At 33.3% G+C, this 21,417-nt stretch overlaps 9 protein-coding genes across 12 annotated transcripts; 5 read left to right on the forward strand and 4 right to left on the reverse strand.

Moving 5' to 3' along the window:
* The first annotated feature begins 645 nt into the window (after positions 1 to 645).
* LOC134834883 (uncharacterized) lies at positions 646 to 1,694 on the forward strand. Its single transcript, XM_063849686.1, has 3 exons — positions 646 to 975; positions 1,035 to 1,206; positions 1,268 to 1,694. Exons 1-3 carry the CDS (start codon positions 854 to 856, stop codon positions 1,616 to 1,618), a joined length of 645 nt encoding a protein of 214 aa, XP_063705756.1. The 5' UTR covers positions 646 to 853; the 3' UTR covers positions 1,619 to 1,694.
* Positions 1,695 to 1,717: 23 nt separating this feature from the next.
* LOC134834882 (uncharacterized) lies at positions 1,718 to 2,591 on the forward strand. Its single transcript, XM_063849685.1, has 2 exons — positions 1,718 to 1,865; positions 1,924 to 2,591. The coding sequence occupies exons 1-2, from the start codon at positions 1,820 to 1,822 to the stop codon at positions 2,583 to 2,585; spliced, it is 708 nt and encodes a 235-aa protein (XP_063705755.1). The 5' UTR covers positions 1,718 to 1,819; the 3' UTR covers positions 2,586 to 2,591.
* A 284-nt stretch (positions 2,592 to 2,875) lies between these two features.
* LOC134834881 (chitinase-like protein Idgf4) lies at positions 2,876 to 6,467 on the forward strand. The gene is made up of 4 exons (XM_063849683.1): positions 2,876 to 3,011; positions 4,604 to 4,981; positions 5,035 to 5,462; positions 6,064 to 6,467. Exons 1-4 carry the CDS (start codon positions 2,954 to 2,956, stop codon positions 6,424 to 6,426), a joined length of 1,227 nt encoding a protein of 408 aa, XP_063705753.1. The 5' UTR covers positions 2,876 to 2,953; the 3' UTR covers positions 6,427 to 6,467.
* A 454-nt stretch (positions 6,468 to 6,921) lies between these two features.
* Positions 6,922 to 8,642, forward strand: LOC134836173 (isopentenyl-diphosphate Delta-isomerase 1). 4 transcript variants are annotated; one of them, XR_010162258.1, is made up of 2 exons: positions 6,922 to 7,914; positions 8,499 to 8,612. XR_010162258.1 is itself a non-coding variant. In XM_063851426.1 (2 exons), the coding sequence occupies exon 1, from the start codon at positions 7,078 to 7,080 to the stop codon at positions 7,849 to 7,851; it is 774 nt and encodes a 257-aa protein (XP_063707496.1). In that variant the 5' UTR covers positions 6,922 to 7,077; the 3' UTR covers positions 7,852 to 7,866; positions 8,499 to 8,642. The 4 variants fall into 4 exon arrangements, 3 of the variants coding, with proteins under 3 accessions (XP_063707496.1, XP_063707497.1, XP_063707498.1); XM_063851426.1 differs by having other exon boundaries at positions 6,922 to 7,866; positions 8,499 to 8,642; XM_063851427.1 differs by having other exon boundaries at positions 6,922 to 7,866; positions 8,529 to 8,633.
* Positions 8,477 to 10,377, reverse strand: LOC134836172 (NADH-ubiquinone oxidoreductase 49 kDa subunit). Its single transcript, XM_063851425.1, has 3 exons — positions 10,201 to 10,377; positions 9,783 to 10,112; positions 8,477 to 9,722 (listed from the first exon to the last, which is right to left on the reverse strand). Exons 1-3 carry the CDS (start codon positions 10,296 to 10,298, stop codon positions 8,744 to 8,746), a joined length of 1,407 nt encoding a protein of 468 aa, XP_063707495.1. The 5' UTR covers positions 10,299 to 10,377; the 3' UTR covers positions 8,477 to 8,743.
* A 1,572-nt stretch (positions 10,378 to 11,949) lies between these two features.
* On the forward strand, positions 11,950 to 13,715 carry LOC134833957 (UDP-N-acetylglucosamine transporter). The gene is made up of 4 exons (XM_063848467.1): positions 11,950 to 12,307; positions 12,369 to 12,488; positions 12,547 to 12,764; positions 12,841 to 13,715. The coding sequence occupies exons 1-4, from the start codon at positions 12,292 to 12,294 to the stop codon at positions 13,513 to 13,515; spliced, it is 1,029 nt and encodes a 342-aa protein (XP_063704537.1). The 5' UTR covers positions 11,950 to 12,291; the 3' UTR covers positions 13,516 to 13,715.
* Positions 13,716 to 15,260: 1,545 nt separating this feature from the next.
* LOC134834368 (uncharacterized) lies at positions 15,261 to 16,702 on the reverse strand. The gene is made up of 2 exons (XM_063849006.1): positions 16,572 to 16,702; positions 15,261 to 16,510 (listed from the first exon to the last, which is right to left on the reverse strand). The coding sequence occupies exons 1-2, from the start codon at positions 16,609 to 16,611 to the stop codon at positions 15,681 to 15,683; spliced, it is 870 nt and encodes a 289-aa protein (XP_063705076.1). The 5' UTR covers positions 16,612 to 16,702; the 3' UTR covers positions 15,261 to 15,680.
* Positions 16,703 to 16,869: 167 nt separating this feature from the next.
* On the reverse strand, positions 16,870 to 18,688 carry LOC134834191 (galactosylgalactosylxylosylprotein 3-beta-glucuronosyltransferase I-like). Its single transcript, XM_063848768.1, has 2 exons — positions 17,742 to 18,688; positions 16,870 to 16,927 (listed from the first exon to the last, which is right to left on the reverse strand). Exon 1 carries the CDS (start codon positions 18,686 to 18,688, stop codon positions 17,777 to 17,779), a length of 912 nt encoding a protein of 303 aa, XP_063704838.1. The 3' UTR covers positions 16,870 to 16,927; positions 17,742 to 17,776.
* A 224-nt stretch (positions 18,689 to 18,912) lies between these two features.
* Positions 18,913 to 19,959, reverse strand: LOC134834192 (BTB/POZ domain-containing protein KCTD5). The gene is made up of 5 exons (XM_063848769.1): positions 19,773 to 19,959; positions 19,600 to 19,689; positions 19,359 to 19,544; positions 19,161 to 19,226; positions 18,913 to 19,101 (listed from the first exon to the last, which is right to left on the reverse strand). Exons 1-5 carry the CDS (start codon positions 19,845 to 19,847, stop codon positions 18,913 to 18,915), a joined length of 606 nt encoding a protein of 201 aa, XP_063704839.1. The 5' UTR covers positions 19,848 to 19,959.
* Positions 19,960 to 21,417: the final 1,458 nt, after the last annotated feature.

Genomic DNA, 21,417 nt, shown 5'->3' on the forward strand with positions numbered 1-21,417 from the left:
TTTTTCGCTTTTTTCGACATGTCGTTCGTGGTAGTGGTGCGTTCTCTCTTCACTTTTCGACATTATTTGGTGGTAGTGGTGCGCGTTGCTGCATGGACAGGAGTCGTACGGCGCACTAATACAAGTTTTCATCGTGACGTCACATGAGATTTCCATGATTTTCGGGAAAATTTTTTGAAAAAATCGACGTTGAGGTAATTTTACGATGAAATTTAACAAGAATTTGCTGAAAAATCATCTTAATTTGCATATTTTGGGAGAAAATGAAGCTGAAACGAGATGAAAATGAAAGAAAAATCAATAATTGAGGAGAATTTCATACAAAAAAGGAAAATGTTGACCTAGGATCGATGGAAATCAATTTCGAAAACAGGACATTGAATAGTTGAAAATGAAAAAATCATGAAATGATTGAAATTTGGGACAAGGTAACTACGATTTTTAATTTTATCTCCCTATTTTTCAATTATTTTCATCATTTTCTTTTAATTTAAAGACTTAAACTGCAAAAATTAGTGAAAATTTGTTAAAAAATTAATTTAAAATTACAAAAAATTAATTTTAAAAAAATTTTTAACGTTTTTTTGCAGAAATTTTGATGAAAATCGACTCAACACATGAAACATCGCGACAACTTAAGACGCCCTTTTGTCAAAGACATCTGATTTTTCGGTGTTGATGGAGAATTACGAGAGCAAGTTCCCAATTTAAACCTTTTTTTAACACAAAGTACGGATTTTAGACACTTTTTCCGGTGTTAAAGTGTCATTTAAAACCATTTTTCATCAAATTTTGCTAATTTTTTTGGAGATCAATCGAGTTTTTGGTGAAAAATACAGGATTTAGTGTCAGCATGGCGTTGATGAAAAGCAGAACTAAAGATGAAATCCCGAAAGGAGCAGTTCAGATGACCAAAGAAGAGGCTTTGGAATATCAATTGAAGACAGTTCAGAAGTGGCCTTCATCGTATGAAGTGTAAGAATTTTTTTTAACTTCCAAATTGGTAAAAATTTAATTTTTTTATTATTTTTTAGATGGCCTTTGAAATATGCGTCTCCAATATGCGGCGTTGCGAGTATGCTTTCAGCTGCTTTTGTCAATACTCACTTTCGACGAAAGCTGAAATTATTTTCGCACCATCGGTTTGCCTCTTATGTGCCGACTGTTTGTCTCCCGGCGATCATGACGACGCTTTTTCACTCGAATGTGAGTTGATTTCGGGTTTTTTTACGAAAAATTCTTTAAAATTTCATTTTTTTCGTTGTAGTTTGTGATGACAGACGTTCTTCTCGGCGAAACTCCCTGCCCGGTGTGCGTTCAAACACGAGCAATGGCGATTCAAGTGGGCTTTGGCGCCTTGTATCCCTGTCTTTTGGCACCTATTTCGTCTTTTATGTTTGCCACACGTAATTTCACCTACAGACTGCCCGACCTTTCGAAGAATCCTTTTGAAATTTTGATGATTGCCAAGAAAATGTTCAAGCCCATTCACGGTCACGTTGCGGGATTTGTCGTTTTGCATGCCCTGTTGGCGGCATTTTTGACGCACAAGGAATACCAAACGACTTTTTGGCTGCGGGAAGAGACTTTGAGGCGAGAAAATGCCGAATTGGAGTAAAATCGCGTTAATTTTAGTTCAAATTAGATGCAATAAAGTTGATTTTTTTTTCAAATCCGACTTGAAACGTTTTGGAAAATGGAATTTTTGACGTAAGCGAAACGTAAACAAACTTTTGGGAGATAAAATTTGAGCCATTTCTCGGTATTTGGAGTCGTTTTTGTTGTTTTCGGTGTCAAAAAAGTTCAAAATTTCCCAAAAATGACCTCTAATCACGAGACACCCGACGAAAATTTCACCTGGACCGGTAAGTTTTTCGACTTATGTGTTAAGTTGTGACTTTAAAATTTATTTTTTCGTCGTAGATGCACGTCTCCGCCAACTGATATCGCTCGTGAAGCTCGATCGTCGTCTTTGGCACAACTCCGTGGAAGGATTTACGGGAAATCCCGTGAAGCGCGTCGAGCTTTTCGTCGAAATCGCAAATCAAATTGGCACAACAGCCTTCGAGGCGAATCGGCGGTTCACAACGTTGCGCGAACGCTACGGCAGAGAAAGCAAAAAGCTTCAAATGGGCAAACAGGACATCCAATGGCCCTATTTCGAGGACATGAATTTCCTGAAAGAGGTCATTCGACGTCGTGACAAACGAAAAAGTGGCGTTCAAACGATCAAAAAGGAAGAAATAGACGCAGAGGAGGAACATTCGCTCGTCGATGATCCCCTTTCGGCGGCAGAATACATGGAAATGGTCGACGAAGAGGACAAAAAAGGGAGTTTTCCGCAGGAAAAACGAACTTTTGTGCCAAAAATGATGAATGAAACGCCAGAACCAACGCAAAATCGAACAGTTTTCTTGATGACACCCGAAGAGGCGCAAAAAGAATTGGATCAAGACGAAGCGGTAGAAGCGGCTTTCAAATATTTCACACTTGAACTGCGAAAAATGGACCAAATGAAACGCGAATACTGCATCGACAAGATGATGATGGCTTTTATCAACGCAAAATCAACATATCCCCACTAAAAATCACTCCTTTCGTGCCTAAAAGTACAAAATTTGGAAAATTATGAATTTTCCGCTCAAATTTTCTCAAAAAACGCGAGTTTCTCTTCTCTCTCTGAAATTCACACATCACTTATTTACTTCAACTACAAGCAAAGACGTTACTTTGTGAAGAAAAAACATGATTCAGAATCAGTTGTTTCTTCACTCTTCACTCAATCACACGCAAATTGTCGGTATTTGTGCTTAAAATAAGAAATTTCGACAACTTTCGGTTGGCTGTCGAACCGATGTAAATGAAAAAATAAAAATTACACAAAAATTGTTTAAAAAATTGTATTTTTTACGCGAATCGTTGTTGATTAGATAAAAATTAATCGAAAAAAAATATGACAAAGCCACATAATATTATCGGCTTTCTCGGCAGTGAAGCAGTTCATCGCGAAGGTACGAGGAACTTAAAAGGAAATAAATAATTAATTAAGTGATGAATTGAAAAAAATGTCATTGTGTGAAGGATTCATCAGATTTGATACGTTTTTTGTTCAACGGTTCAACGGAAGAAAAAAAAATTTTTGACTCTATATAAGATTTTCAAGAAATAAATAAATAAAAATCTCAAAATAGATAAAATCTCAATTTTTAGATCATTTCTTGTGATTTTTATTGTAAAACATTCAGAAATTTAGTTTTTATCAAAAATCGTTGACAGCTGTCATATTTTTCTGTTGAATCTATTCATGTCATATTGACAGATGTCAAACATTTTTTTTAATGAGGGCGACTTATTTTACTTTAAAATTAATAAAAATTGAGATTTCATTGATATCTGTCAAAAAATGATAATTTTTTGTGCCTTTTAATCTAAAAAATCCATATATTGCGAATTTATTTAAAATTTTGACAGCTGTCATACGTCAAATGTCAAAATTTTTTAATGTAATCTTATTTTATGAATATTTTTGACAAGAAAATACTCAAAAATTAAGACTTTATTCAAAAATAATTTTTGACAGCTGTCAAATTTTTAATAACATGTTGACAGTTGTCAATTTTTTTGTTGACATATTACAAGTTTTCAAAATATTTTCAATAAAATCTAATTTGTTGACTTCAAAGGACCTATAAAATTATTGAAAATTAAGATTTCATTGGGAGCCTTATTGACATCTGTCAAATTTGTCTGTCAAAAATGAGAGTTTTTTGGCATTTCCTGAATTTTTTGTGTCAAATTCAACCTAGAATGTCAAACAATTGAGATTTTATCAAAAAATTTTGACATTTATTATATGTCAACTGTCAAAATTATTCTTGATAAATTGACAGCTGTCAAAAATTGTTGATAGTAAAACGGAAAAATGACTCAAAACTTACATTTGACCTAATTTTCAAACCTCTCAGAACCATGTTACAAATTAACATTTTAATTTTTTCAAAAAAAGAATTATTTTAAGAGGTTTCACTTGTTCTGCATAACTTTTTTCTATAGAAATGCGATGTAAAATTAATTACAGGTTATTGATAAGAGCGTTAAATAAGCAAGTAATTGGATGGGAATAAATTGAAATGTACGTAACAATGCCATTAACTTATAAATTGCAATGTTTATGTGATAAATGATCATTTTTTCCTTTCATTTGAAATATTCAACATATGTGTCGAAGTAAATATACAAGTCTAAAAATAAATTTTGAGATTTATGTGACTTGTGATGTGATAAAAAGCGAAAAAATTTGCGCCATTCCGATGTTGATGATAAAAAACATCTGACCTGTTGCCTCTGGCGATGGTGATAATTGATTTTTTTTAACAATTTTGGTCGTTTTTGAATTTTGTGCGAATCAGATTGATGCTAAAAGTACAAAAATTCGTTAAAAGTAAATAAAAATGAGGTAAAAATAGATTTTTTTTGTTTATTTACGCGAAACGTTGCATCAGTGATGGTATTTCCGACAGTCGGCAGTAACAAAGTCATTTCACGCGCTTAATTATTTGTTTATTTTTACACTTTTTTGTAATATTTATCGCTCAAATTGCAGATTGTCACAGGTTACCGTTCGAAAAACTCGAGCCTGCGGTGTCGACATTGACGCACATCCTCTATGGACCGGCATTTTTGGGTCCGAACAATCAGTTGTTGCCGCAGCATCCCGCAGATGTCGATTCGGAGAACAAAGAAGGCACTTATCGCAAAGTAACGGCACTGAAAAAGCTCAATCCGCACCTGAAAGTGTTGCTGAGTGTGGGACGTCGTGACTACGATGAAGCCCGATCGACACAATGTGTGAATTTCTTGGCAGATAAGAAGGCGCGAGAGACTTTCATTCAAGAAGCCCTCAATGTCGTCAAGAAATACGGATTTGATGGCATCGATTTGGCCTGGGAGTTCCCGCGGTACAAGAAAAATCCAATTTTAAGTAAGAAATTTCTTTTTTTTTTAACGAATTTTTCATAAAAATCATTTTTTTAGGTTTCCTTTCGAGCGTTTTGGGTGCCGAAAACGAAGTAAAATCGAATTTCGTCTCTTTTGTACGCGAACTCAAAGTAAAGTTTGGAGATTTGATTGTCACAGTGACAGCTTTGCCAAATCAAAAGTACATTGAGGACTTTTATGATGTGCCAGCCATTCAGCAACTCGTTCAATTCATCATTGTATCAACTTATGACTATTGCACGCCGAAGGATAACCCATTGACAGCTGATTTTGCAGCCCCGCTCTTTACTCCGAAGAATCGGAAGCAAAGTGTCGACGTGAGTGTCGCGAAATGGCGTGCTGCGGGTGTTCAGGACAACAAACTCGTCATTGGAATACCGACTTTTGGACGTTCTTGGGTGCTTGGAGACAACATGATGACTGTCAAATCTATTAGGATGGAGAATCAAGAGCCGCCGTTCAATGTAAGATTTAGAATTTTCATTTGTTCTAATTTTTTTTGACCGAATTTTGAAGAAACATAAAAATTTTTGAATAGCCCAAGGCACATTTTGAAATGTCTACAATGTAAAAAATTTGAATTTTTGTCACAGAATACGTTTAAGATCTCGTCCCAATGCAAATTATGAGTTTTTGATCAAATTTAAATTTAAAAATTTTTACCCAATGTACATTTTCATATTTTTTCGAAGAAAATTTTTATTTTTTACCCAAAGTATATTCAAAAATTTTCAACGCAATCCACATTTTCAAAGTATTTCAATGAAAATTTTGACTTTTTACTCAAATCACATTCGAAAATTTTCAACCCAATGCACATTTCCAAAGTATTTTAATGAAAATTTTAACTTTTTACCCAAAGCATATTCAAAAATTCTCAACCCAATGCACATTTTCTTACCTTTTTAATGAAAATTTTGACTTTTTAACCAAAGCATATTCGAAAATTTTCAACCCAGTGCACATTTTTAAAGTATTTTAATGAAAATTGTGACATTTTACCCAATGCACATTCAAAAATTCTCAACCCAATGCACATTAAAAATATTTTTTTTACAATTTCAGGCAACTGGTCCAACTCCCCCCGGAAAAAGATGCCAAAAAGAAGGACAAATCGCTCTCGTTGGTGTCCGCGAAAGACTTTTAAATCCCGCCAATACCGATAAAACTGATGACGAAGCTCCTTTGCAAGAATTTACAACGTTCGTACTTCAACACGGCGCTTATGCATTAAACACTAGCATCCAAGGAGGTGACTTCATATCGTACGAAACTCCCGAAGAAACGACAAAAAAGGCGGAATATGTCCAACAAAAGGGATTAGCGGGCGTTGCGTTGTTCAATTTGGAATTCGATGACTTTAACGGCGAAAAATACGTCGTCAAGTTTCCTCTACTCAATGCTGTGTCCAAACAATTTCGATTGTGAACTCGTTGTTAAAATTTGTGTTTTTAAATAAATCTGCTGATGTCAGTGTAAGCAGAGAGAAAGTTCATTTATTTGAAAAATATTTGAATTCTCATGAAAATCCGTTCAAAACTCTTGAAAAAAATTGGTCCCATAGAAAAATTGCTTACTGTTCATTTTTCTGCTTACTTCTTTGAGAATGAATCACTCGAAATTCTCTGTTTACGTAAAATTTTCTCTCTCACATTCCTTAAAAATGCTCTTTTGCAGGGCCGTAACTTGAAAAGGTTCAATTTTGAAGAAATTTTTTATCATTAAATAATTTTTTTTTTAAATTTTTTTTTTTGAAAAATTTCATTTTTTAGGTTTTTTTTGAGAAATTTTTCATCGAGTGACGGCACTGGTCTTGATAAAGAGTTTTATGACGGCACACGTGTACATAAGAGCGACCGTCGTACACGAACTACACACGAAACTTTATTATCATTCAAATTTTCTCCATTCATGCGACAACAAGTCAAGTCAAGACATCTCGTCGCGAATAAATTTACAGAAAAAACAGTGAAAAACATCATTTTTAGGAATTTAAATGAGCTTGTGACACTCAAACGCCCCAAAAATAGAGATTCGAAACAATCAAGGCCAAGTTTTTGTGCGAATTGAGAGAAAACGATGCGTGGTTTCATGCGAGTGCTTTGCCAAAACCTCACCAAAAATGTCCAAAGAAGTAGAAGCTTTCACCAAAACCAGGGAGGCGGTCAAAAATCAAAAAGTATCGCGGGCCTGCAGGCGGCAATCGACCTCCAGCACAGCGCCATGAGCGAGCAATGCATCTTGGTTGACGAGCACGACCGGAATTTGGGTCAGATTTCTAAAAGGGAGTGTCATCGCGTCATTGACGGACAAATTCCGTTGCATCGTGCCTTCAGCGTGTTCCTTTTCAATGCGCGCGGCGACATGTTGCTGCAAAAACGCAGCAGCTACAAGATCACGTACCCGAATCACTACACGAACGCCTGTTGCTCGCATCCGTTGTACGAAATCGAGGGCGAACGCGAAGAACGCGATGCCTTGGGGATTCGGCGGGCCGCTCAGCGACGCTTGAATCACGAACTGGGCATTCCGTTGCATCAAATCCGGCCCGAGAACATGCATTATTTGACGCGGATTCATTACAAGGACTTGGGCGATGGCGTTTGGGGCGAACACGAAATCGATTATATCCTGTTTCTGCAGAAAGATGTGGACCTGAATCCGAACAAAAATGAAATTAGTGACATTCGGTTTGTGAGTCGCGAAAATTACAAGAAGGAAATTGACGCGTTGCCGGGCGAATTGACGCCCTGGTTCAAATTAATACTCAAACATCGTCTTCCCGTTTGGTGGAGCGATTTGTCGAAACTCAAACTGCACGAAGATTTGGACACAATTTATAAGTTTTCATAGAACAAAATATTTTTTGTACGAAATTCATAAATTTTCAAAGAAAAAATATTTTTTAAATTTTTTGTAAGAAATTTTTAAAGAAAAATATTAATTTTTGAGAAATTTATGATTTTTTAAAGAAAAAAAAAATTTTTAAAGAAATTTAAAATTTTCAAAGAAAGAAAAATATTTTTTTGTAAAAAATTTAATAATTTTCAAAGATTTTTTTTTGTAAGAATTTTAATATTTTTCAAAGAAAAATATGTTTTTTTTTATTTTTTGAAAAAAAAATTTAAATTTTTAACGAAATAATATCATTTTTTGTATAAAATTTTTTGAGTTTTAAAAGAAAAAAAAAATTTTTTAAAGACATTTTTAAAGAAAATATTTTTTTTTGTAAAAAATTCATAAATTTTCAAAGAAAAATATTTTTTTTTTTTTAATTTTAAAAGAAAAATAATATTTTTTGAGAAATTTATTATTTTTTAAAGAAAAAAAAATTTAAAAGAAATTAAAAATTTTCAAAGAAATTTTGAAAAGAAAAAAAAATTTTTTTGAAGAAATATTATTTAAAATTTTAATAGAAAAATAATATTTTTTAAAAAAATTTTAAATTTTTAAAGAAAAAAAATATTTTTTTCTTGTAAAAAATTTATGAATTTTCGTAGAAAAAAAATTTCATAGACATTTTTTATAAGAAACTATCGATCAAAAAAACTAAAACAAAAAAACGGAGGAGCTTTAAAGAATCAAATACTAACTTATTCTACGGGTTGTGGGACGAAAACTCTTAAAAAGAAACCTAATTTATGTATTTATTGTATGTTTTCTTTTTTTTTATTATTGAATTAAAATAAAATTTACAAATGTTTGGATAAACGTTCTACGGATTTTCATTTTTTTAAACTGAAACTTAACGATCGACTTCACCAAACACAATATCGAGAGTACCGATAATCGCCACGATATCAGCCAACATGTGATTCTTTCCAACAAAGTCGAGTGCCGCCAAATGCGCGAATCCGGGAGCCTTGATCTTGCAACGGTAGGGCTTGCTGCTGCCATCTGACACGAGATACACGCCAAATTCGCCTTTGGGCGCCTCAATTGCCGTATATGTGGATCCAGGAGGTACTTGATACCCTTGCGTGAAGAGCTTGAAATGATGAATGAGGGCCTCCATGGAAGTTTTCATCTCTTCGCGTGACGGCGGCGTAACCTTGGCATCGTCTGTCTTGATCTCACCTGGCGGCATTTTGTTCAAACATTGCTCAATGATGCGCAGAGATTGTCTCATCTCCTCCATACGGATCAAATAACGGTCGTAACAATCGCCTTTGGTGCCAACGGGAACGTCAAACTCGACTTTGTCGTAGGCATCATAAGGTTGGGACTTGCGAAGATCCCATTTGATGCCGCTGCCACGCAACATGACGCCACTAAAGCCGTAATTCAAGGCGTCTTCGGCAGAAACGGTGCCAATGTCGACTGTACGTTGCACCCAAATACGATTTCCCGTGAGCAAATCGTCGATTTCGTCGAGACGTTGTCCGAATTTGCGAGTCCAATCGTAAATGTCATCTAACAAACCGAGCGGTAAGTCGAGAGAAACGCCTCCGGGACGAACGTAGGCAGCGTGCATGCGAGCTCCGGATACGCGTTCGTAGAATTCCATCATTTTTTCGCGTTCCTCGAACAGCCAGAAGAAGGGAGTGAGAGCTCCGACATCCAAAGCGTGTGTTCCGATGGACATGATGTGATTCAAGACACGCGTAAGTTCGCCCATCAAGACACGAATCCACTTGGCACGCTCAGGAACCTCAATTCCGAGCAATTTTTCCACAGCTAAGGAGTAACATTGCTCATTGCACATCATTGAGACGTAATCCAAACTAAAAAAAAATTTTTTTTTCGTTAAAAAAATAATTTAAAATTTTTTTTTGTTGAAATACCGATCGAAATACGGCAACGCTTGCGTATATGTCTTGTACTCGATCAATTTTTCCGTGCCACGATGCAACAAACCGATATGCGGATCGCATCGCACCACCGTTTCGCCATCCAATTCCATCACGAGACGCAAGACACCGTGAGCAGCAGGATGTTGCGGTCCAAAGTTAATTTTGAAATTTTTCACCGTTCTTTCGACAAGATTCAATTTCTTGCCATGGTACGGAGGCACCTTCCATTTTGACGTCACCTCATCGGGATACATGACGGCGCCGCTGAATTGCTGCATAAACTCCGTGTCGACTTGCCATTTGCCAGCGCCGCGTTTTTGTCTGAAAATAAATTGTTATAGTTGCAAAAGTCCCTCAGTTGCGTAACCAAAACATTCGAAAATCGAATTGATGGAAAAACGATACGAACCCAACGTTATGCGTGGCTCCGATGTTTGCCAGCACGTGTTTCGGCAATTTCAGCGAATGGCTTTGGCGTGCGAGACCATTCAACACGGAAAAAGCCATGATTTTCGGATTTTATAAGTAAAAATTTTCTCGTCGCAAATCGATGTTGTGACAGATGTCGGTCTTGCGCCGAATAAAAACCCTTAGGTGACCAGATGATTTTTTCAACTGATACGGGGACATGAAATTTTTCAACTTTTTTTTCTAAAATTTGTTTTTTCTTCGAATTTTAAGTATTTTAAGCCATATTCAAAGATTATTTTTATAACTCAAAACTGCCAAAAAATTGAAACTAAAAATTTTTTTTTCCTTTGACATAGTTTTGTTTTGAAAACTAAATCAAAAACTGTGTCAAAAACTATGTCAAAGCCATTTTTGCCAAATCTTGCTCCAAATGGATAAAAATTTGTCAGAAGGCTCTAATTTATCATTTTTAATCATTATATAACTCAAAACTGCCAAAAAATTGAAACTGAAAAAAAATTTCCTTTGACATAGTTTTGTTTTGAAAACTAAATCAAGAGCAAAACTAAATCAAAAACTGTGTCAAAAACCGTGTCAAAGCCATTTTTGTCAAATCTTGCTCCAAATGGATAAAAATTTATCAGAGGGCTCTAATTTATCATTTTTAATCATTTTATAACTCAAAACTGCCAAAAATTGAAACTGAAAAAAAATTTTTTCCTTTGACATAGTTTTGTTTTGAAAACTAAATCAAGAGCAAAACTGTGTCAAAAACTGTGTCAAAAACTGTGTCAAAGCAATTTTTGTCAAATCTTGCTCCAAATGGATAAAAATTTGTCAGAGGGCTTTAATTTATCATTTTTAATCATTTTATAACTCAAAACTGCCAAAAAATTGAAACTGAAAAAAATTTTTTTCTTTGACATAGTTTTGTTTTAAAAACTAAATCAAGAGCAAAAAAACTGTGTCAAAAACTGTGTCAAAGCTTTTTTTGTCAAATCTTGCTCCAAATGGATAAAAATTTGTCAGAGGGCTCTAATTTATCATTTTTAATCATTTTATAACTCAAAACTGCAAAAAAATTGAAACTGAAAAAAATTTTTTTCTTTGACATAGTTTTGTTTTGAAAACTAAATCAAGAGCAAAAAAACTGTGTCAAAAACTGTGTCAAAGCTTTTTTTTGTCAAATCTTGCTCCAAATGGATAAAAATTTGTCAGAGGGTTCTAATTTATCATTTTTAATCATTTTCTAACTCAAAACTGCAAAAAAATTGAAACTGAAAAAATTTTTTTCCTTTGACATAGTTTTGTTTTGAAAACTAAATCAAGAGCAAAACTAAATCAAAAACTGTGTCAAAAACTATGTCAAAGCCTTTTTTGTCAAATCTTGTTCCAAATGGATAAAAATTTATTAAAGGGCTCTAATTTATCATTTTTAATCATTTTATAACTCAAAACTGCTAAAAATTGAAAATGAAAAAAAAATCCGTTGACATCGTTTTGGTTTGAATGTGTGTGATATTTAGAAAGGGTCATAAGGAGTACGAAAATGTGAATTGAAGAGTACAAAATTGTGAAACTTGTGAAACATATTTTTTAAAAAAATATCAAAATCTCTCAATTTTAAGAATACTCTAAATCTTTGAAATTCTAAAAAATTTTAAAAACCTTATAAAAATTAATTCATATCTGGTCACCGTACTCAAATCCCCTTAAAAAATTCGTCAGATTGTATTCGAGCAAAGACTGTACCTTATTGTGTTTGTTCAAACTCATCACAATTTTTTGTGATTTTAATGAGATTTCACGCATTTATCATTAATTTTTGTGATAAAACCTCGTCGTTGTTGACATCCCGCAATATTTTTCATTGATCTCCGTGACGTGCAAGAGTCAAAATCCACGAAAAAATCGAATCTTCTTGGAATGTTTAGATAAAAAAAAGTCAAAAGATATCCGAAGAAAGATACTCATATCAAGTGCAACGTCGACAAAAATGGATTGTCTACAAATGATCTCATAAAAGGAAGGACGTTCTCGTAGAAGCAGCCGAATTTTAGTTTTTCTTAATCTCATTCACGAAAAGAAGATGAGAATGAATCAAAGTAATTTTTTTTTAATTTTAAATTTTAATAAAAAAGATAAAAATCCGATTTTTCTTCGCAGAAACCAACAACAATCTCAAATTTTTGAGTCTTTTCACGCTCACGGTACAAAATGCCGTGTTGGGACTCAGTATGCGTTATGCCAGAACCCGAAGTGGGCCCATGTTCTTATCTTCAAGTGGTAAGTTTTATTGAATTTTCGTAAAATTTCATTAAAAAAAATTAAAATTTCATTTCAGCCGTTCTCATGTCAGAACTCGTAAAGTTACTGACGTGTCTAATTGTCGTATTTTGGGAGGAAGGCAGGAGTTTTAAGCGTTTCAAGGCTGCCATTAACAACACAATTGTCCGTCAACCGCTCGACACACTGAAAATTTGTGTGCCGTCGTTCGTGTACATCGTTCAGAACAATTTGCTGTATCTTTCGGCGTCGCATTTGGATGCCGCTACTTATCAGGTAACGTTATCACTGATTTCTCGCTAAATGTTTCCGTTTCCTCTTATCAATTTTAATCATTTCCTCGAAATTTTAGGTGACGTACCAACTCAAAATTCTGACTACGGCATTTTTTGCCGTTCTTATACTGCGTCGTCGACTGCTGCCGACCCAATGGGGCGCTTTGGTGTTCCTCATTTGTGGCGTCGTGCTTGTGCAACTCGCAAATGGAGGTGAAACGCCCAAACCGACGTACGGGATGCCCGAACAGAACCGCTTAGTGGGCTTTAGTGCGGCATTGGGAGCTTGTGTGTTGTCCGGTTTTGCTGGAATTTACTTTGAAAAGATGCTCAAGGGTGCCGACATCAGCGTCTGGATGCGAAACGTTCAATTAAGTTTGCTCAGCTTGCCTTTTGGACTGATTACGTGTTACGTGAATGATCACGAAAAAATCGCGGAACACGGATTATTTTACGGTTACGACTATTTTGTCGATTATTTGGTTGTGTTGCAAGCAGGCGGCGGTTTAATTGTCGCCATGGTCGTGAAATATGCCGATAACATCCTAAAAGGCTTCGCGACGTCACTGGCGATCATTATTTCGTGCATCGCGTCAATTTACATCTTTGACTTTGTACTGACGTTCCAATTTGCCGCCGGAGCAGCTTTAGTGATATTTTCCATTTTCATGTACGGATACACGCCGAAGAAGCCGGGCGTTGGAGTGCCAATGAACGAGACGGAAAAACAACTTATGGAAGCAAAAGTCTAGAAAAAAATCGTACTTATAAAAATAATTATTGTAAATAGCAAAAAAAAAATCCTCTCAATTTATTTACCTTAACCAATTTACACTGACTTTGTGTAAAAAAAACACGAAAAATGTCACAATTTTAGGATTAAAAGTTTTTTTTTAAGTTTTAAATTTTATCAAAAGAGATTTCGAATATCTTGGAAATAAACTTACTTATGGTTTACAAATATTTGTTTAGCTGAATTTGACACGACTTCATGTTTAAGCGTTAGAAGGACAGGTGAGTGTTGTCGCGTGGCAATTTTTTATACGCAAAATGAAGTAAAAAAAAATGTGTTTCATGGTTTTGCAGGAATTTTTGTCCCTTTTTGTTTGTAATTTTTTAACGTTTTTGGATGTCAAACATGGATTCATAACATTTATTAATTTTTTTAAAAATAATTTTCAAATTTTAACTCAAATGTGAAGAAATATCGAACACAATTTTTCTCAAATTAATTTTTTTTTTTAATTATTTTGATCACGTGACTTAGCAAAATTTAAGGCAAATATCTTTTGTTTTTTTTTTGTATAATTTTGTTATAAATAATAATTTTTTATGAATTTTCAAACAAAAAAAAAAAGACAATGACAATACACCTAAATAAAATTTTTTCGACAAAAAAATGAAAAAAATTTATTTTTTTTTTTGACCTCACAATTTTTCACGAATATTTAACATTTTTTTTTGAGGTTTCTTAAATTTTTCCCACAATTTTTCGATTTTATTTATCAACTAAAAATTTTGAGTCTTCTTATTTTTTTTTATTTTTTACACATTTTTTCTTGTTCTAATTACTAATAGCTCGACTATTAGAGCTATTACGATTTTTTTTTTAATTAAAATTTTTTAATTTTCTAAGGATTTAAAATTTAAAAAAAAAAAATCTTTTCTAATTTATTTATTTTTTTTTAAATTGAAAATTTAAAAAATTTTTATGAGTCTTGTGAAAAATTAAGAAAATTTCACAACATCAGAAAAAAATTTAGAAAATCGAAAAAAATTAACATTTTTAATTTTATTTTTAAAAATTTAATTTGCAATCATTTTTTTGAAAAATTTAGTAAAATTGGAAAATTTTTAAAAATATAGGAAAATAATAAAAATTTAATTTTTTCTTAGAAATTTCATGAAAAAAAAAGAATCTCTTAAAAGTCTTGTAAAAAAGTCAATTAAAGTTAATTAAAAAATTAAATTAAATTGGAGAATCAAAAATTTTATAGCTTATATCTTTTACAAAATTTTAAAAAAATTAAGAAAATTCGAAAAATTTGATTTGAAAAAAAAAATTATAATTTTTCGCTCCTAATTTTTTTTTATGCTTTTGTCCTATGCCTCATTTCAAAAATTGAAAAATAAAATATAAAAAAAAATAAAAAATAAAATAAAAAAATAAATAAAATAAAAATAAAAAAAAGCAAAATGAAAAAAAGTTGAAAATTTCATCAAAATTGACTATTATTTGGTCTTTTTTCATATTTTTTTAAAGGAGTTTCCCCAAATTAAAAAAAATTCAATATTTAAGAATTTTTGTATTAAAAATCGTAATTTAACATGAATTTTTTTCTTTAAAATATTTTTCAAATTTTTTTGTTAAAATTTTTAACTTGAAATACGAATATAGAAAAATTTATATACATTTTGTATGAAAAATCCAGGAAATTTAAGTAAAAAACGTTAGTTTTAGTTTGTCATATGTATTTATTTTACTCACGCAGTGGTTTGTTACATTAATAATCATTTTTTTTTTTATCACTAACAATATTTACTTATCTAACAAAGATCTGTGCTTAAACAATAACTCTATAAATATTGCATTAATATTCATCTTTTTTTTTAATAATCATCAAGGAGATACATCTAGTTTTATTTTTCCCTAAGTTTTAACATGAATGTCTCTTAAACGCTTCTTCTAAAAAAAATTTACTCTAAAATGTGTTAGAAGAGGTCGAAAATTTACTTCAGTAGGTATAAAATTCTACATCGATTACATTTACGGTGAAGTAGGCTAAGAAATTGTGTAAAAAAGCAGTTTTTTTTTATTGTTCTAGCACTTTTAGGTGTGAGTGATGAGATTTTTCTTCATAAGGTCAATTATTTTCTATTTTAAAGTAGTTTCAAAGAAAAAAGTTAGAGAACCGCGTTAAATGGCACTAAAGCGCGAATTGAGAGTAATGGCAGTTCCCAAGACGACGAGACACTCGGATTCGTCGATGCCGGGCCCGTCAAACGAAACAGGCGAAAATCCATCTTCCGTTTCAAGCAAACATTTCTTTTGCTTCTCCGCGATCTTGCGTTGGATCTGCATGTCGTATTTCGAGCCGAGATTTGCCGTTACGGCATGCAAATATTCCTGCAAGCCGCCCGCTTTGTTCTTTTGCAGGAGATTACGGAAGGCACTGGCATCCAAATTTAGCGTATTGAGCAAATCCAAGTGAATTATCGACGAATTTGGGACATGACGCACCAAATTTTGTTCCGGCGCCGGCATTTGGGGACCTTTAACGGCCCACGGATCCCACGGATTGACATTCGGAAGACGTTGGAAGTTGTTGGCGTTGCGGGTTTTGCCAACCAAAGCTTGCAGTTTCGACTTTAAGCCGGGCGTCGCTTTGCGTTGGTACGGATTGAAGCGATTTTGCTTGTTGTTGTTGTTGCCCGGTTGTATGGGCAACTTCAAACCTTGATGCTCCAGCCCAACGTCGGGCTTTACGCCCTTCGGTAAACCCTTGACCTTGCCTTGCACAATCATCCCGTCGAGCGTGGCGTCACTTTGGTTGGCATTTGCGGCACTGCCGGCATTATCGAGCTCCTTGATGATGTTCGATAACTCGTCTGCCATGTCGCCCGCGGGACTCAAATCCAAAATGTCGCGTGATTCGTCAACCGGTGCCTCCTTTTTCGCGGGATGATTCACCAAATTAATGTCGCCGTACGGCGAAAAGTAAAAATTGGATTGCTCGATATATTGATCTAGAAAAAAATCGGTGAATTCGAAGGTTTTTTTACAAATTTACAACGAAAAATATCATACCGAGGCTCATATTCAAGCCATCTGTCTTTTTAGAGGTCATTTTGTACAGAAAAATCGAGTTTTTCACGCGTTTTAATTAATTTTCCGAAAAAAAAAATGTTTTTTTGATCAATGTTTGGTTTTTTGCTCGCTCACTGGGACTTGATTTTTTTGAAAAAATTACCGTTGATGTGTGAGTGATCGTGAAAATGTGTATAAAATGTTTAAAGCTTTTCTACAATTTTCGGTGGGTAATCGAAAAGTTGTTTTTTTTTGTTATGAAATGCATTGACCTTCTTCTTCTCTCTAACGAACATGAGGATTTTCTTACTAATTCACGACATTCACATATTTTTTGTGATATTTTCTCTTAACAACTACTTTTTTTTTTTTTGAGGCCGATACAATTTTCGAAAATGTTTCCTTTTAATTTTTTTTGTGAGAAATTTTGGAAATTAATTTTTAAAAAATAGAAATTTAAGGATTGTTTTAATTTTTTATAAATTTTTGACATTAAAAAAATTATAAAAAATCAAAATTTTATTTTAAAATTCAATTTTTTTCTCAAGTTTTTTTTTATCAAAAATTTAAAATAATTCTATAACTTTCAATTTTTAACAAAAAAAAAAAAAAAAAAAATCTACAAAAATAAAAATTTTAATATTGGTTTCAAAATTTTTAATTTTATTTTGTGAATTTTTTCAATTATTCTTTTTTTAAATTTTCTTCTATTTTTGATTTTGTTTAAAATTTCTTTAAAAAAATTCAAAATTTTTTAAGTTAAAAATAATTAATGAAAAATATTCAATTTTTTTGAATTTTTTTAAAATTTAAGATTTTCTCTTTTTTTAAATAAAAAACATTCGAAATACATTCAAATCTAAAGAAAATATTCAGAAATGATGTTCAAAATTATATTGGTATAATTTTCAGCCATTTTTAACCAAATTTTAGTAATTTTTTGAAAATTTCTTAAATTTTTTGATATTTTATCTAGAATAATTTTTAGAAATAATTTAAAATGATCAAAAAAGTACTCAAAAAAATCAAAATGGCTAAATGTGATAATTTGTGAGTTTCAAAATGTTTACGGAATGGAAAAAAAATTCTAAATTTGTATCGGCCTAAGGACGATAAATGAGTCGAAAGTGTTTAAAGTCGAAAATTTCGTTACAATTTCAACTAATTTACCGAAAACTATCAAAACGTGACGCTTTTTTCTGACACTACACTTCCATTCCAAAGTCCGACGCAACTTTTCTCTTTTTTTCATACTTCAAAACGGGCTCCTGCGTTCTCGTGTGCCACACCAAGACATCCATACATCGATTCGCCAACGGCTGTAACTTCTTCCGCGTCGTCAGTTGTTCCAAGAACTTTGTTTCCTGCCACCCCGGTTTCGTTTCGTAGCTAAATCCGGCTTCCGGGACATTTAGCAACAAATCTCCCGCAATCGCAAATCCCGCCATGTCAATGGGAAACACTCGTTGCGGTTGATATGCCGCATTAAAGCTCGCGACAACGCCATTTGCATCGACAATCGGCTTCTCGACCATCAAACCACCGACTAATCCAACGGGCCAGACACCCACGCGCCCTTTTTCGATTTTTGCCATTTCGCGAAACAACTCGACGCTGTACGTGTTATCGTCGTCCATGAAAAAAACGATGGCATGTTCACTTTTTTCCGTCATTCGACGTCTTACGAACTGCAAACCGGTGTTTCGTTGATCGACGCCGCGCGCTTTTGACGAATGCGGGTCCTTTGGCTTGAGTTTGTAGTTGTCGGGGGTCTGGCAAAAGAGTTGAACACTTCGTTTGTACAAGCCGCTGCGTTTCCGGAGGTCTCGTACGAGATCAGAAATTTCCGTGGCATCTTCGATGATTACCCAGAAGACGTTGGGTACGAGTTGGAGTGTTTGCGAGAGTCGTGTGAGCTCCGCTTTTTGCACCGGACGATAATATGTGGGAGTGATGGCATAAATTGTTGGCAATTTTTCGACTTCTGTGCTGATTTTTGATGAATTTGCATCACAATTTGGTCGATTAAGCCACAAAAGTGCTGCTAAACCGGAAAAAAGCACGATTAAAAGACGTGCGTTTTGACTCATGCTGCTGCTAGACGATACTAAAATCATCGCGACTCGAGATTTAATGACGCGTTATCACAAAAACAGTGTTTAAACATAAAAAAATCATAAATTTATCGAAATTTGCTTATCACGAGTGCCCAAATTCAGCAAAAAGCGTCACGTTCTCATAAAAAAAATGTATCGACTGTGAAAAATTCTTAATTTTTTTGTGATGTGTTTTTTTCTTTGTGTAAATTCTTCTATTTTTTCGATTAATTTTAACTTTTTTTTTACATCCGCGATCCTTTTTGTTGCAGCACTTTGGCGCGATCGTTCGATTCTTGTTCGCGACCCACGTTCAGACATTCTTTCGACACGACACACAGAAACTCGGCATTTTCTTCGCCGCCGTAGTTGTATTGCGTGCCGATATTTATCAATTGTTCGAATCTCCAACCGTCCGACATTGTTGACACCATCTGATAAGAGAAAAAAAAATATTTTTCATCATTTTTTTTGGTGAGAAAAATTTTCTTACTTGTGTGACTTCGTTCTCCTGACACTGCAGCACACGATAAACGCGTTTTTTCTCGAAAGATGGGTTCTAAAAAAAAGTAAAACGACAAAAATTATGATTTAATGATTTTTTTCACACGGAAAATATGTTGAAAATGTTGTAAATGTCATCCGAGACGAATTTTAAGCAATCCATGCATTTTACGAGGTAGAAACGTACTTGATCTCGTCGACTGATGCGATCCTTCAGCAGAACAATTAACGGTAATATCGAATAAAACTCGGCTTCTTCCAGCACACCTTCCTCCGAGACGCCATCCAGTATCAGCTTTCCGTGTCGCAAGTAGTTCAGCACTGGTTGGAAATATTTTGGGTCTCGGTCGATGAGAAATGCTCCTGTTTCGTCCTAAAAAAAATTTTTTTTTTTAATAATTGTTTTAAAATTTTCGAGGAAAACTCACTTTATCACTAATTAGCTCCGTTTCCGACAGCAAAACGGAAAAGAAAGAATTGGGAACGCGATTCAGAGTCTGATGTGTGGTGAGAAAGAGCTGCAAATAAAAAAATGTTTACAAAAAAAAGACACCCATGAAATAAATAGTGACAGAGAGCAGAAAGGATTTTGCAATTTTACCTGTCCTCCGACATTTAATCGCACCCAAGACTTGCTTTGGGTGGCAGTTCCTGATGTATTTGATGCGGTATCCATTATTTTTGTGGATGATTTTAATGATTAAATGCAAAAAATTGAATGGCTGATGAACATTTTCCAAATTCGGATCGTAACACTGAAGTAGGGTGACCAGATGTATTCGGTTTATGGGGACGATCCGTAATTTTTTTGAAGTCCCCGATTTTTTTATATGAGTTCACGAATTTTCTGAATTTTTTTTGTTCAAAACAACAAAATTTGTTTAAAATTATAAATTTTTAAAAATTTTATAAAATACATATATTTGCCAAAAACTTTTATATTTCAAAAAAAAAAAACTTACACATCTAAAATTTTACTTGGAGAGCAGACTTATAAATAAAAATTGTGCGGCAAAAAATATAAAAATTTGGGCAAAATTCATAAGTGCGGTATGTGTATCTATTTTTTACTAAACTCATATATTTAGTATAAATGTTTTGGTTTAAAAAAAAACTTTAAATCATAAATTTTTTGCCCAAATTTTTATATTTTTTGGCGCACAATTTTTTCCGTTCTCCTCAGGGCCAAAAAGCCAAGAAAATTTGTCAGAGACTGTGGAAATTCAGGGTTTTCGGGAAATAAATTATTAAATTCAATAAAAAATTAAAATTCATACTTAATTAAAATTTTAATTATGAATTTGCAATTTTTATTTATAAATTTGACAATTGGAAATGTATACAAATTAGATTTTATAATATAAATTTGGATTCTATAGATTTAAATTTACATTCTAATTATTTTAATTTTTTGTAACAGAATTTCAAAACAAAAAAAATCAAAGAAAAATTTTAGATTCTATTTCCTTGCTTAAGCAGTCCATGGATAAGGACATCTATTTGTGTTTCTCAAATCATTACAAAACCGTGTGTCTTGATAACAATTTCTTTTTTTGCTGCACACAAAAAGATCTTTGTCAAAATATTGTCCTTGTGGGCAAGTTTTTCTCACTGCTTTTCCTTTATCGCACTTGAAGAAATTAGTGCAGGTACAGGCATCCGGTAAGAGTGTCAATTTATCATCTTTGCAATCATTTACGCAATCCGCTTCGTTAAATGACGGACATGTTGAATATGGGCATGGCATAAATTGTGCATCTATTAAGATCACAATAAAGAAGACGACGAACGAAATAAGAATGATTTTTGTCATTTTTTTAAAACACGTTTTAACGATTCTTTAATAATAACTGATGATATTTAGCTTTGGACAACGACTTTTATACTAAAAAAGGACGTGTGAAGTTTCAAAACAAAACCACGGAAGCACAAAAAAGACAGATAAAGCACATCTTTCGTTACAAGAGGCTTCCGAATTAAAAAAAAATTAAACACAGAAAAACACGTGCGCTGCATATTTCCTCGTTTTTCCTTCACGTTTGCTCACGTTAAAAAAGAATAATTTTTGTAGTTGTTAAGTTATAGTTAGTCAAATTAAAAAAAAAACTGTATAAAAAACGAATAAAAAAATATATTTTTCCGAAAATTGTGGTTCAATTTTTCTTCCATTCATTTTGAAAAAGAAAATTCGTTAAGATTTTTTTTCTTTTTTTTTATGAAAATTTCTGTCAAACTCAAAAGATTTC

Source organism: Culicoides brevitarsis, chromosome 3 (assembly GCF_036172545.1).
Source record: "Culicoides brevitarsis isolate CSIRO-B50_1 chromosome 3, AGI_CSIRO_Cbre_v1, whole genome shotgun sequence".
Lineage (NCBI taxonomy): Eukaryota > Metazoa > Arthropoda > Insecta > Diptera > Ceratopogonidae > Culicoides > Culicoides brevitarsis.

Excerpts from the sequence above, each read along its gene's own strand:
- LOC134834881 (XM_063849683.1), top strand. The coding sequence starts at position 2,954 with ATGACAAAGCCACATAATATTATCGGCTTTCTCGGCAGTGAAGCAGTT. Across the intron at positions 3,012-4,603 it reads TGAAGCAGTTCATCGCGAAG|ATTGTCACAGGTTACCGTTC; the intron begins GTACGAGGAACT and ends CTCAAATTGCAG. Across the intron at positions 5,463-6,063 it reads ATCAAGAGCCGCCGTTCAAT|GCAACTGGTCCAACTCCCCC; the intron begins GTAAGATTTAGA and ends TTACAATTTCAG.
- LOC134833957 (XM_063848467.1), top strand. Across the intron at positions 12,489-12,546 it reads CATGTTCTTATCTTCAAGTG|CCGTTCTCATGTCAGAACTC; the intron begins GTAAGTTTTATT and ends ATTTCATTTCAG. Across the intron at positions 12,765-12,840 it reads TGGATGCCGCTACTTATCAG|GTGACGTACCAACTCAAAAT; the intron begins GTAACGTTATCA and ends TCGAAATTTTAG.
- LOC134834192 (XM_063848769.1), bottom strand. The coding sequence starts at position 19,847 with ATGGATACCGCATCAAATACATCAGGAACTGCCACCCAAAGCAAGTCT. Across the intron at positions 19,690-19,772 it reads GATTAAATGTCGGAGGACAG|CTCTTTCTCACCACACATCA; the intron begins GTAAAATTGCAA and ends TTTTATTTGCAG. Across the intron at positions 19,545-19,599 it reads CGGAGCTAATTAGTGATAAA|GACGAAACAGGAGCATTTCT; the intron begins GTGAGTTTTCCT and ends AATTTTTTTTAG.
- LOC134836172 (XM_063851425.1), bottom strand. The coding sequence starts at position 10,298 with ATGGCTTTTTCCGTGTTGAATGGTCTCGCACGCCAAAGCCATTCGCTG. Across the intron at positions 10,113-10,200 it reads GGAGCCACGCATAACGTTGG|ACAAAAACGCGGCGCTGGCA; the intron begins GTTCGTATCGTT and ends ATTTATTTTCAG. Across the intron at positions 9,723-9,782 it reads GCGTTGCCGTATTTCGATCG|TTTGGATTACGTCTCAATGA; the intron begins GTATTTCAACAA and ends ATTTTTTTTTAG.
- LOC134834368 (XM_063849006.1), bottom strand. The coding sequence starts at position 16,611 with ATGACCTCTAAAAAGACAGATGGCTTGAATATGAGCCTCG. Across the intron at positions 16,511-16,571 it reads TGGCTTGAATATGAGCCTCG|ATCAATATATCGAGCAATCC; the intron begins GTATGATATTTT and ends ATTTTTTTCTAG.
- LOC134834883 (XM_063849686.1), top strand. The coding sequence starts at position 854 with ATGGCGTTGATGAAAAGCAGAACTAAAGATGAAATCCCGAAAGGAGCA. Across the intron at positions 976-1,034 it reads TGGCCTTCATCGTATGAAGT|ATGGCCTTTGAAATATGCGT; the intron begins GTAAGAATTTTT and ends ATTATTTTTTAG. Across the intron at positions 1,207-1,267 it reads CGACGCTTTTTCACTCGAAT|TTTGTGATGACAGACGTTCT; the intron begins GTGAGTTGATTT and ends TTTTCGTTGTAG.
- LOC134836173 (XM_063851426.1), top strand. The coding sequence starts at position 7,078 with ATGCGTGGTTTCATGCGAGTGCTTTGCCAAAACCTCACCAAAAATGTC.
- LOC134834882 (XM_063849685.1), top strand. The coding sequence starts at position 1,820 with ATGACCTCTAATCACGAGACACCCGACGAAAATTTCACCTGGACCG. Across the intron at positions 1,866-1,923 it reads CGAAAATTTCACCTGGACCG|ATGCACGTCTCCGCCAACTG; the intron begins GTAAGTTTTTCG and ends TTTTCGTCGTAG.
- LOC134834191 (XM_063848768.1), bottom strand. The coding sequence starts at position 18,688 with ATGATTTTAGTATCGTCTAGCAGCAGCATGAGTCAAAACGCACGTCTT.